Genomic DNA, 13,967 nt, shown 5'->3' with positions numbered 1-13,967 from the left:
CTTTGCCCTCAAAGACACACGAGACCCTTATACCACCACCATGGGTATTTTAGTTGGGCGCCAATTTTGTAACAGGAGAGGAGAAAATGTAGCGGCCAGACCGGGGTTCGAACCCGGGACCTCCGAACACTAGCCGGATGCTCTTCCATTTGAGCTACCTGGTCACCGATGATCGACCCAGTCCAGTCCCGCTACAAAATCAATATATTGAACACTCCATTCCATTCCTCCAATACCTTAAAAACTCTTTTAATCCTCTAATTATGAAAACAAAAAAATTCAATTATACTTTCTTGTACATAAAATCAATATATTAAACACCCATGTACTGCTAAGGTTTTTAATGGTTAGGGAGATATATTTCCTATGGGGGGGGGGGATACAAATCCCATGGTCAGTTTTAGTATCCGTATACAAATCTTATGGGGGATACTTATCTTATAAGGCAGGGGAGTATCCGAGAAAACCGGAATACCCAGGGGAAAAAACGAAACACATGGTCAGTCAGGTGATCCCATATCATTTCATGTTAGATCAGGAATCAAGTCCCACCTGCCTAGGTGAAAGGCAAGTTACTATTGTGCCATCCGTCAACCCTTTCAACTAACTTTCATCGAAATCATTCAAGAAACATAGGAGTTACTTTCACAAAGAATTGAGTATTTGTATGTTTTCCAGAAAGTTAGAGTGATTCTATCACAATAACTTTCCCAGCAAGGGAGCTTTATGTAGTTAGGCACCTGTGACGACCCTATACTGACTTTCCCAGCAGAAGGCCCTTCTGTATGCTGCGTGTGATCTTTGCTGAAATAGTAATTTTTTTTAATAAAGAATATCTGTTATATTTTAATTTTCACTCAAACAATCATTGTTTAATTATCTTACTATCAAAGTCATTACTATCACTTTTTAAAATATAACTTTCATTGAAAAATATTTATAAAAAAAATTCTGGTATTTTAGCTTTCATTTTCAATTTCATCTTTTTTAAAAATATTTGCATATGGTTGTTATTGTCCTTATCACGGACATAAACACTAAGCACGGATATTTTTATCAAATTTCCTGTACTACATGTATTTTTATTGACAATAGAAAAGTAAAGATTGAAATTAAACTCTATAGTAAATTGAGTATTTTTCATTACCTTCAATATATTATGGAATATATACATCAAGTTCAATAATTTGAAAGTTTAAGTCAGTCAAGTCACATATCAAATTATCTTATAATAAGCTTATTTATTAGCTACTGAAGCTTATTAGTGCCTTAAAATGGTTATCTCAAATTAATTTCTATGTAAGGGGGGTTTAAAGTAGAAGAATGGGCCATGCAGGTATATCATGAAACTGAATATTATCAGGTAAGATACTTACCCATACACTTGTTGAATCCTTTGGGTTTGGACTTCCATTGCACAAACACTATATACACTGGAATACCAGTTAGCCACACTCCAAGACCAAGACCAATCCTTTTAGGGGCAGCGACCACACACATTACCAGCAGGATCGCATTGACAGCCAAAACCGTCACAGCCATCACAAGGTTAGCCTGAAATATTTATAACTAGCTATAGGTCAGTCTGAAATAGTTGGTTATTCTGAAATACTTATCACTAGGTTAGCCTAAAACAGTTAAAACTAAGTATGTCTGAAATAGTTATAACTAGGTTAGCCTGAAACAGTTATAACTAGGTAAGCCTGAAATAGTTATCACTAGGTTAGCCTAAAATAGTTATAACTAGGTAAGCCTGAAATAGTTATAACAAGGTTATTCTGAAATACTTATCACTAGGTTAGCCTAAAACTGTTAAAACTAAGTATGTCTGACAGTTATGAGTAGGTTATCCTGATAGAGTTATAACTAAGTTAACCTGAAAAAGTTAAAACTATGTTAGCCTGAAAAAGGTATAACTAGGTTAGAATGAGATAGATTTCAGTCTCAGTATTGCCTATTAAACAAGGAATGTCCACAGACATATCAAATTATTGTCTCAGTATTGGCTGCTTTAAAACAAACACGTTCAGCTGGCTTACGGGGTATTGCCTATATATAGTCAGTGAATTTTAAATAAACCTCGTTTGTATCAACACCGCCGTACGAGAATCAAGTCACGGCCAACTCAGCCTACCTTAAATGGTCTGTTGATGTCTGGTTGGGTCTTGCGTAAGTACAACTGAGCAGATATGACACATATACTGAGGATCGTAGAGAAAACCTGAATAAACTCCATAAATGTTGTCAGTCCTCCCGTCACCAGCATGACCAGGGACCAGGCACTCTGTAACAAACACACATAAGATCTGAAAAGATGTTCTAACTTTAACATCAACAGGAATTGAAAACTGTTCACTAGATTATAAAAGAAGAGGCCCAAGGGCCTTAACGGTCATCTGACTCTAAATTAAAGACCCTTAGAAAAAAATATTATTGTAGTATGCATTCTCTGTAGCAGGTATAGTGGCACTGTTGGCCATGGTGGCCATCTAGGAATTTGGATCAACCAGAAAAATAACAACACTTGATCAAGACTATCTCCACAGGTGGAATTTGAGAAGAAGTTTGAAATAGGTGTTGTTCAGGAAAACCATGACTGCGCAATCATGTTACAAAATGACCGCCGTGGCTGCCATGTCAAAGTTTTTACGAGGCTGAAAAATAACAACACTTTGTTGGCTCTCCTTCCTTAACATCTTCACCAATTTCCAGCTCAATGGCACCAGAGGAACTGGAGAAGAAGTTTAAAATGTGTTTTTCAAGATGGCTGCCATGGCGGCCATCTTGGATTTCTGACCGACTTGAAAAATAACAACACTTGGCCAGGACCATCTCAGGATCATTTCTGGTAAGTAAGAACTGAATCCCACTGTCGGAATTTGAATAGAAGTTTGAAATAGGTGTTGTCCAGAAAAACCAGGATTGCGCAATCATGTTACAAAATGGCCGCCGTGGCTGCCATGTCAAAGTTTTTACGAAGCCGAAAAATAACAACACTTTGTTGGCTCTCCTTCCTTAACATCTTCACCAATTTCCAGCTCAATGGCACCAGTGGAACTGGAGAAGAAGTTTAAAATGTGTTTTTCAAGATGGCTTCCATGGCAGCCATCTTGGATTTCTGACCGACCTGAAAAATAACAACACTTCCTCAGGACCATCCCAGCATCATTTCAGGCAAGTTTCAGCTCAATCCCACTGGTGGAACTTGAGAAGAAGTTTGCAATGTGAAAAGTTTACGCAAGGCGGACAGCGCACGACGACGGACGAAACATGATGACTATAGGTCATCCTGACCCTTCGGGTCAGATGACCTAAAAAAAATGTCTATTTCCTTTGTCAAGCAACGAGTACAAATGACCAGGGGCCGAGATAGCTCAGTCGGTTAGAGTGCTGGCCAAGAAATCTCAGGTGAGGGGGCAGCGATAGCTCAGTCGGTTAGAGTGCCGGCCAAGAAATCACAGGTGAGGGGGCCACGATAACTCATTCGGTAAAAGAGTGCCGGCCAAGAAATCTCAGGTGAGGGGGCCGCAATAGCTCAGTCGGTTAGAGTGTCGGCCACGTAATCTTGGGTGAAGATCCAAGATACCTTGTTCAACACTCCCTACCAGTGTCAGTTTGTGTTTCTCGGGAAGCTGAGGAATAGGCCAGCATGAGCTGTTGTAGTTGTGTCCCTTGGCAAGAAACTTCACCCTAATTGCTCTAGATTGCATGTGATGGGCCTCTTGAATATTGTTCAGTGAGGTAGTCACCAACTACTACAAGGAGACCCCGCCTCAAAATGACCCTGGCTGTTCACAGGGCGATAATAATGCCTCATGACAATTTTCCAGCTGACTAAACGCTTTTGTACCATCAAAAAATAGCACTTCATTGTATTATCAAATCTTACATTTGGAAAATTCTGTGTCACGGAAATATTAAAAACACCATGAAATAATATGATGCAACTAGAAAAATTAAATTATAAATAAAAGAATTTTGTTACCATGACGATGATTGCTGCCCAGGGTGTAAGGAACCGTACATGTAGTGTTCCAAGTATCAAAGGGGCGTGTCCATTTCTGGCTCCTGCAAATAAGATTCTGTGGAAAGACATTTAAACCTGATTAATATTGATAAAAATCTTCACTGTCAAAAAGCTGCAGCCTAGAAAAAGGCATATGTAAAATATTCCAATTTATTTGAGATGTACCGGTAATACAGGAATTCGCAACATTGTGCAACAATGTGATTTGGCACCATAAAATTAACTGGATGGTTTAAATTTGGTATGGTTTGGTTTTGTATTGTTTAACATGCTATCAACAGCTATGGTCATTGAAGAACAGCCTCCGATTTGAGCGAGTTGTATGCATGCAGAACAAGTAAGACATTACGAAGAAGACAGTTGTTTAACAAGAAGAAAATAATAAGATCCCAATTTTAGTTGCACTAATGGATGGTGAATGTTACTGAACAAACAAAAGTCTAACCTGAACTCTTGATGTCTGACTTTGAATGTCACTATTGCATAGCGGCATAACGCAGCACAAAAACAACACCTGTCAGTCATTCTGATTTTTGATCAGTCGCAAATTTAATTATACACAACTTGGAACCAAGGGGGGCACCTGCATACAAGATATGAGGAAGATTCAAAAGGTGTCTTCTTAGAAAATTTCATAACACACTTCAACTGTCAAACTGACTAATGAACTAACTATCAAACTTCAAGCAATTTTCCAGCATTTACAATAATGTATTTCTGAATCAGCACTTTCCAAACACTGCTCTGAAACTCAAACAATTTTTAAGGTCCGTACAATCTATATATTCTGGTACCTCCCAATTAGTTTTTACTTGTGAAGCAAAGTTTATCAACCAAATCAATAATTTCACAATTCCCTAGCATGATATGGTTTAATTTCTAGGCATTAAAATTTGCAATTTTAGAGTTATTTCTCCGACAAGGATCAAATGTAGTGTCGTACCTTGAATGTCCCATGATGCTGGCATTTAAGACTCCCACACAGCACAACCCAACGAGGATGGAAATGACTGGTGTCATTGGCGGGTACAGCATGTCTGTAAAAATCTGCAAAATAGGACATAAAAAAAAGTCCAATGTACCTGTATAACATTTTAGTTCTTCCTGTCAAAATTTACATGCCATCGCAATTAACATTTTACATTAACATGTCTAGACCTGTAAAAATCTACAGAAGAGACATAGAAAAGGTCCAATGTGCCTGTATAATATTTAAATCTTCCTGTCAAATTTAAGTGCCATTGCAATTAACATTTTACATTAACATATCAAGATCTGTAAAAATCTACAGAAGAGACATAAAAAAGGTCCAATGTGCCTGTATATTATTTTAATTCTTCCTGTCAAATTTAAGTGCCATTGCAATTAACATTTTACATTAACACATCAAGATCTGTAAAAATCTACAGAAGAGACATAGAAAAGGTCCAATGTGCCTGTATATTATTTTAGTTCTTCCTATCCAAATTTGCATGCCATTGCAATTAACATTTTTCCTGGTGAATACATTTAGTTGAACATTCTGACCCTTTGTATTATGACCACTGTGCTTACTGACGTCCTTGAAAGAAAATGCCTGTCTAATCTGACCCTTGAATACTCTGAGATTGTGAGGCTGTCAAATCCGACACTGGTTAATATTCTGACATCCTCTCTTACCATAGACCTGAGTATCCTAATATCCTGTCTAATCTGACCTTTGAAAGTTTAGACTTCATGTCTAATCAGACACCTGAGTATTCTGACATCCTGTCTAATAAGATACTTGGGTATTCTGACATGTCTAATCTAACACCTGAGTATTCTTACATCCTGTCTAATCTGACACCTGATCATTCTTACATCCTGTCTAATCTGACACCTGATCATTCTTACATCCTGTCTAATATGACACCTAAGTATTCTGACATCCTGTCTAATAAGATACTTGGGTATTCTGACATGTCTTATCCAACACCTGAGTATTCTGACATCCTGTCTAATCTGACACCTAAGTATTCTGACATCCTGTCTTATCCAACACCTGAGTATTCTGACATCCTGTCTAATCTGACACCTAAGTATTCTGACATCCTGTCTTATCCAACACCTGAGTATTCTGATACACTGTTTAATTTGACATCTGAGTATTCTGACATCCTGTCTAACAATATAATACCTCCCATTAGACAGGAGAGATTATCGAACTGGAGCAAAGTATAGAAATGGTTTAAAACAGATTTCTAATACTTTTCCAATCAATATTTTCATGATTTGTTCAAAACTTGTACATACTGACCACTGCTATAGCGTCTGTATGAAGGATCTGGTGAGGTGACAAAACGATGAAATAAGCGAGGTTTGTGAGGATGTATTTCAGGACGATAATGGCAAAGGACAAATACACAGCTCGAGGAGCATCTCTGTAAAAAATTACAAAAAAACTAAGAACTACAACAATTGCAAAACAGGTAAAAAGATATATAAACATATACTTTCACTCTCATTGGCCCGGATGGAAACGCATGAGGGTGTTATAATTACTGTAAGACAAAATTGAAGAAACTGGAAACTGGTTGGGTAAGTATACCCAGGGCTTTTTCTCACTGGTTTGGGAAGGGGTCTTTTTGTCTCTTTTTAGGAAGAAAATTTGGGAATTTTTTTTATGATCAAACTGTTTATTTTGGTATTTGCTTAAAATATGAAATAATTTCAATTGGGAATGGGGCCCATTAACAGTCCCAAAAAGCCCTCAGAAAAAACCCTGGTACCTCATACCTTTTCACGTCCGCATGATCTGGGATACACTTCACCGCCCTGTGACAATCATAGCTTCAATATTATTGTAACCCTGATAAGTACTACAAGTAGCTGCAATATACCACTTGGCTAGAGGGATCTCTTTAGCTCAATCGGTTGAGTCTAAGCTAGTAAGCCAGAGGTTTTGAGTTCTATTCCTAGCCAAGGAAGTGATTTTGATTTAATTAATCATGCACCCTTGCTGTGCCCATGTAGGGAATTTGGGGAAAATACTCATTCTTGCTCCACAAGCATATCGTTGTTAACCTTGGAAAAATCTGAGGAAAAGTTCTTTCCTAGAGGGGGAGTATGCAATCCTGAAAAATACTAGTCCCAATATACTGCTCGGCTAGAGAGATCTTGTCTTTAGCTTGATTGGTTGAGCATAAAGCTAGTAAGCCAGAGGTCCTGGGTTTAACCCCTAGTGGGGGTAGTCATTTTAATTTGATTAATCATGTGCTCTGTTATATTATCTGAACATCTAGGACAGGGCCCCGCAAAAGCACTCGTCCGCTTGTCCTGACACGTAGATTTTGCCCGACAGACGAGTGATTTTGATTTTCAACTAGTCCGTCGGACGAGTAGAATTTTTCTATGTTATTTCAGTATTCGTTAATAAAATTGCTTAACAATAAATGCATTGTTAGTTATGTATCCTTTTTTGTGCCATTACTATGAAAAATAGTAAAATTACTGCATAATAGCAGGTAAGTGGGCCTATCTTTGTCTGTAGATCAGAAATCAGAAGTCCAAGTACGATGATGGATAACCTCTGAGTGTTCCGGTTGACAAGTAAGTATAATGGGTGTTGTCCGAGGATGTCTGAACAAGGGCCCAATGGGCCCGAATCGCTCACCTGCAATGCAGTGATCTTTTCATATATATATGGATCCTGCAGTTATTTGAAAGCATGCTACAGGACCAATATAATGTCTCTCGGCACTTAAGCTATTCACTAAAAGTCATTTAAAGATTTAAGCATACTTGATCGACATGACTTTGAATGTGAGTCAGGGTCATTCATTTGAACAAACTTGGTAGCCCTCCACCCCAGCATGCCACAGACCCAATATCAACTCCATGGGACTCTTGGTTATTGAGAAGAAGTCATTTAAATATTTCAGCCTTTTTGACCCCTTTGACCTTGAATAAATATCAATGTCATTTGAACAAAGTTGGTAGCACTTCACCTCAGCATGCTACAGACCCAATATCAACTCCCTGGGACTCTAGGTTATTGAGAAGAAGTCGTTTAAAGATTTTAGCCTTTTTGACTCCTGTGACCTTGAATGAAGGTCAAGGTCATTTATTTGAACAAACTTGGGAGCCCTTCACCCCAGCATGCTACAGGCCAAATATTAGGTTTCTGGGACTCTTGGTTATTGAGAAGAAGTCGTTTAAAGATTTTAGCCTTTTTGACTCCTGTGACCTTGAATGAAGGTCAAGGTCATTCATTTGAACAAACTTGGTAGCCCTTCACCCCAGCATGCTACAGGCCAAATATCAACTCCCTGGGCCTCTTGGTTATTGAGAAGAAGTCGTTTAAAGATTTTAGCCTTTTTGACTCCTGTGACCTTGAATGAAGGTCAAGGTCATTTATTTGAACAAACTTGGGAGCCCTTCACCCCAGCATGCTACAGGCCAAATATTAGGTCTCTGGGACTCTTGGTTATTGAGAAGAAGTCGTTTAAAAGATTTTAGTCTTTTTGACCCCTGTGACCTTGAATGAAGGTCAACTTTATTTATTTGAACAAACTTGGTAGCCCTTCACCCCAGCATGCTACAGGCCAAATATTAGGTCTCTGGGACTCTTGGTTATTGAGAAGAAGTCTTTTAAAGATTTTAGTCTTTTTGACTCCTGTGACCTCGAATGAAAGTCAAGGTCATTCATTTGAACAAACTTGGTAGCCCTTCACCCCAGCATGCTACAGGCCAAATATAAGGTCTCTGGGACTCTTGGTTATTGAGAAGAAGTCGTTTAAAGATTTTAGCCTTTTTGACTCCTGTGACCTTGAATGAAGGTCAAGGTCATTTATTTGAACAAACTTGGTAGCCCTTCACCCCAGCATGCTACAGACCTAATATCAACTCCCTGGGACTCTTGGTTATTGAGAAGAAGTCGTTTAAATATTTTAGCCTTTTCGACTCCTGTGACCTTGAATGAAGGTCAAGGTCATTCATTTGAACAAACTTGGTAGCCCTTCCCCCCAGCATGCTACAGACCTAATATCAACTCCCTGGGACTCTTGGTTATTGAGAAGAAGTCGTTTAAATATTTTAGCCTTTTCAACTCCTGTGACCTTGAATGAAGGTCAAGGTCATTCATTTGAACAAACTTGGTAGCCCTTCACCCCAGCATGCTACAGACCCAATATCAAGTCCCTGGGACTCTTGGTTATTTAGAAGAAGTCGTTTAATTTTTTTAAAGCATATTTGACCCCTGTGACCTTGAATGAAAGTCAAGGTCATTCATTTGAACAAACTTGGTAGCCCTTCACCCCAGCATGCCACAGACCCAATATCAACTCCCTGGGACTCTTGGTTATTGAGAAGAAGTCGTTTAAAGATTTTAGCCTTTTTGACCCCTGTGACCTTGAATGAAGGTCAACTTTATTCATTTGAACAAACTTGGTAGCCCTTCACCCCAGCATGCTACAGGCCCAATATTAGGTCTCTGGGCCTTTTGGTTATTGAGAAGAAGTTGCTTGAATGGAAAAGTTGACGCCGGACGGACGGCCGGACGGAGGGACGGACGACGGACGCCGCGCCACGGCATAAGCTCACTTGCCCTTCGGGCAGGTGAGCTAATAAAAATGGCTCAATGAAAATTGGATTGTTTTTCCGGACTAGTGAATTCTTTGTTCGGATGAGTACTTTCAACCAGGCCACTAGTCCGATGGACGAGTGCTTTTGAAAGTTTGCCCTGGGCCCTGAAAGGTATGAAATCTATTTTCTTACCTCCCCGGATCTCTCACTTCTTCCATTAGACTACAGAGAACCTGCCTTAAAAAAAGATACAAAATTATACAATTGCTTCATAACTTACTTTGAGTTGTAATGCAATTTTTCATTGGTTTACCTGTATTTAATCTGTCCATAAAATATTACAACAAAAAAATGAGCACATGTTTTGATGACATCATACTTAAATGAACTGTTTTCCATAAAGATGCATTGATTTTTGTGATTTTTTCATACAACTGTTTACTTCTATCTTGCAAAGTTATTGACGACCATTAAGACCAATGAGATAATAATCCTTATATAAACCAAAAAACGACAAAAAAATTTGCACTCTTTACCTCAACCACTTATTAAGTTTATTCAAATTGAAGTTCAATTTTTGGTCTATACATCCATAAACCAATGTACTTTGTTCAATCCTCAAACAAAAAACAGGTGTGTCTAAAGGTAATATGAGGAGTGCAAGATTTTTAAGAGAAATATATCTTTACATATTTTTTGGATATACATTGTACATGTATATGTTATTGATAATATTTTTATTCTAAGCTCTAGTTGTTTTCTAATGCTTATTATATAACCCTGGTGAATACTAGCCCGATATACCGCATGGCTAGAGAGATCTTCTCTTTAGCTCGATCAGTTGAGCGCAAGACTAGCAAGCCAGAGGTCACGGGTTCGATCCCTAGCAGTGATTTAGATTAAATTAATCATGTGCTATATGTTACACTTATAAATTCTATCACCAATGTATAATTATTTAAGATTCCTACACCTTTTATTGTAGATTGCAATTTATTTATATTTTATTCATAATGTATACATACATATATATAATTATTTATTATAAAATTGGGTGCAAACAAGGCAAATAACTCACCATCCCCCGTAGGTGAATATTGAAAAAAATATGGCCATGGCTAAATTTCCTGCCTCTAGACTCTCTGCTGTCTTTGGGAAAGCATTTACTAAGTTTTCTGTCTCACCTTCAAGTAAAATTGATACAATATACCGGTATAAGTTTTTTAAAGAAAAATGAACAACATTTTGTATTTTGAAGGTTGGTCTTCCATTCAGGGCAAGTTCAAGGTCATGAGTGAAGGTTAATGCTGTACATACATGTTAAGGTCATGCATGCACATAAAGGTCATCCAACAGTCTCAGTAAAACAATGTCAAGGTCACACTAACTTGAAAGTCAGAAAAAAGTTTCAGTCAAATAAATGTCAAGGTCACATCGATCTTAAACTTATTTCTGTATTTGATGATGAGTAACATATAAGACACCTCCTTATTTGGTAATGAGCATCACACAGTGATCACCTTATTTGGTAATGAGTATAACATACAATGAACTTAAACTTCCTTATTTGGTAATGAACAATGTATCTCCTTATTTGGTAATGAGTAAACCACAATGTATCTCCTTATTTGGTAATGAGTAGCATACAATGATCTCCTTATTTGGTAATGAGTAACATACAATGATCTCCTTATTTGGTAATGAGTAGCATACAATGATCTCCTTATTTGGTAATGAGTAACATACAATGTTCTCCTTATTTGGTAATGAGTAACATACAATGTTCTCCTTATTTGGTAATGAGTAATACACAATGATCTCCTTATTTGGTCATGAGTAGCATACAATGGTTTCCTTATTAGGTAATTGAATAACAAACAATGATCATATTTGGTAATGAGTAGTGAATTATTTGTTAACACTTTCACCCCTGCTGACCATATTGGACATCAATAATGAATGGCAGAGTCCACTAAAGTTTCTTAGGGTTGAAAGGGTTAATGAGTAATGTACTTCCTTATTCGGTTATGAGTAACCAACTTTTTACCTTGGATCAGGCGAACTATTCCTCCAGTTATGATAATTAGGAGAGCAATGATTTTGGTGAGGGAGAGAAACGCCTGTACCTTGGTCACATACTTCATATAGACACAGTTGAGGGCCACCAAAGTCACTGAAACATACAGAGTCTGCTTAAATCAACGTTTTTAGGGATGGAGACAATGTAAATCAACAAAGGCAAATGTAATCAATTAGCACATTAGCAGTGTAAATGGAACAGGTCTGTGTGACTTCTTAGCTGCATTTAGGCTATATTGCAGGGATAACTCTGGAGGGGGCCATGGGGTTATTTGCCCCATATTTTCCAAAATGGCCCACCAAAACTAACAAATTTCTTCAATTTTCTGTTTTGGCCCATAATATTTCTGAAATCTTATCAAAATGGCCCATGATTTTGGGTCCAGGGCGAACCCTGATACTGTCTCTGAAACTCAGCTAACAGAGCATGCTTTTTCGGCTTAAAAGGCAACACTTAGAGACCCAGCAGGGATATCGGTGTCCAAAAATATTATCTTTTCTCTACTTTTCTCCTCTTTTTTCTTCACAATTTTTTGTCATGTCAACATGAAGTATTCATAAAATATAACTGAGGATAAGTTCTAAATTTGAACACGACTAGAGACAATATATTAATAATCTCTGTATGTTGTAGAATAGGGGTGTTTAACGTGTATACAATTTTATTCTCTGATTTAGTCCTGTCAAATTTAAAGCTTCGAAGGTTCATATCATGATGCATGTTTATTATACAATATTTACATTTTTTGTTATTTGTCAATGTTCGACAAATAACAAAAATGTAAATATCCGATAAACGCTAAAAGTAAAAATCATGATATGAACCTTCAAATTCTTATATTTTAAATGAGCGAGGCCATGTGCAGATTGCTGTCACAACAACTCTTGGTTCCATGTTCAGGCACATGCAAGCACACATTCCTCGGAGTCCGCACCATCGATTACAAATGAAGGCACATATATGCAAGGCAGAAAGTGTGACCTACTTCAGCAGCAAATCTCTACGATTTATACATTATACGTCTCCAATAAAAATATGAAAACCATCTTTGATACTGTTTTTATTTGTGCACTTGGTTTCTCAGCTCACAACTACGTAATTGCTTTTCCTTGGCAATTAGTTATAATTTAATTAGCTTAGACGATGGTACCATATATGCTACATGTACATATAGTACGATTGTAAATTCATACAGGTGGATGCAAAAAAAAGTTCATCTCATCTCCCTCTTCTGCAAAACCAATCATACTTACCTAAAATCCATGCGGCCAGTAATTTGACAGTCATTTCTGAAGGCCTGCATCCTTGAATCGGCTGAAGAGTGTACAATGATGCGATATACGCGACAAATGCCCAGAATGGACAACAGATCATTATTATATACCCGTACATAATCATAAAACCTGGCAGATCGCCAAATACTTTAAGGACATAAGCATACCCTCCACCAGCCTTGGGGTAAATGGTTCCCATCTCAGTGAAACACAAACACACCCCCATGTTGATCATACCGCCGACACACCAGATCAGCAGAGAAATGCCTACAGACTCTGAATATTGAAATATTGCTGTCGGCGTGATAAAAATGGAGATATGACCGGTCACAGAAATTAGGATTGCTGTACAGTGAAGCAGGCTGATAGACTTTTTCATGCTCACGTGGTCCACCTCGGTAACAACAACAGTCCTACTTTCACTTTCAGACTGCTCCATCTTCTGTTCTGCGAGGTTGTTCGTCGGCTAGACGATCCCAGATATAGACAGGTCTCAAGGTTTGACAAGACCTTGACCTATATCATGCAGTATCCAGGTCACGCTTGTTGGCAGCCCCGACATTTTACACAAATATGATGAAGGCGTTAACTTCGACTTGCATCCGTGGCTTGAGGAAAATTTGTCGCTGGTAGTTGTTAGAATATATGGTAAAGTCGAAGGGGCTCCGAATATCATATTAAGGATACTTGTTCGTCGATTTGAACTTCGTCAAATTTAAGGATCTGTTGACATCATTTTCGATCTTGCTTCTAATATTACGTAAGCGTCATCATTGGTACCCACGTGATTTGTCCTCGCTTAGGTCTGATCGATCCCGTAGGGGCGCTTGCACCGAAAGTCTCACGATATCATGAATTATTCATGAACCAAATAAAGTAATCTGATTGGTTCAGTTGAAAATAGCTTCGGAAATCTTACCAATCAGAAACGTGCTACCATCTCTGGACACAAAACAAGGCATTTTCATAAAAGAAATGTTTTATTTAATTATGAAGAAAGATTTTGATTAGTCGATCAAAATATTGCCGAACAGATTCGAGA

General features: G+C 38.0%; 1 protein-coding gene across 1 annotated transcript; it reads right to left on the bottom strand.

The window, feature by feature from the left end:
* Positions 1 to 374: 374 nt before the first annotated feature.
* On the bottom strand, positions 375 to 13,717 carry LOC117337570 (large neutral amino acids transporter small subunit 2-like). Its single transcript, XM_033898610.1, has 10 exons — positions 12,905 to 13,717; positions 11,619 to 11,744; positions 10,650 to 10,755; positions 9,764 to 9,808; positions 6,306 to 6,429; positions 4,971 to 5,074; positions 3,986 to 4,082; positions 2,135 to 2,284; positions 1,377 to 1,554; positions 375 to 804 (listed from the first exon to the last, which is right to left on the bottom strand). Exons 1-10 carry the CDS (start codon positions 13,362 to 13,364, stop codon positions 752 to 754), a joined length of 1,443 nt encoding a protein of 480 aa, XP_033754501.1. The 5' UTR covers positions 13,365 to 13,717; the 3' UTR covers positions 375 to 751.
* Positions 13,718 to 13,967: the final 250 nt, after the last annotated feature.

This window comes from Pecten maximus, chromosome 11, assembly GCF_902652985.1.
Source record: "Pecten maximus chromosome 11, xPecMax1.1, whole genome shotgun sequence".
In the NCBI taxonomy this organism is placed as follows: Eukaryota; Metazoa; Mollusca; class Bivalvia; order Pectinida; family Pectinidae; genus Pecten; species Pecten maximus.
Note: the sequence above shows the minus strand (reverse complement) of the source record. Positions and strands in the feature narration are given on the sequence as shown.

Coding starts and splice junctions, on each gene's coding strand:
- LOC117337570 (XM_033898610.1), bottom strand. CDS start 13,364: ATGGAGCAGTCTGAAAGTGAAAGTAGGACTGTTGTTGTTACCGAGGTG. Junction 5,075..6,305: donor ATACAGACGCTATAGCAGTG/GTCAGTATGTAC, acceptor CCTATTTTGCAG/ATTTTTACAGACATGCTGTA. Junction 2,285..3,985: donor GGGCAGCAATCATCGTCATG/GTAACAAAATTC, acceptor TGTTTGTTACAG/AGTGCCTGGTCCCTGGTCAT.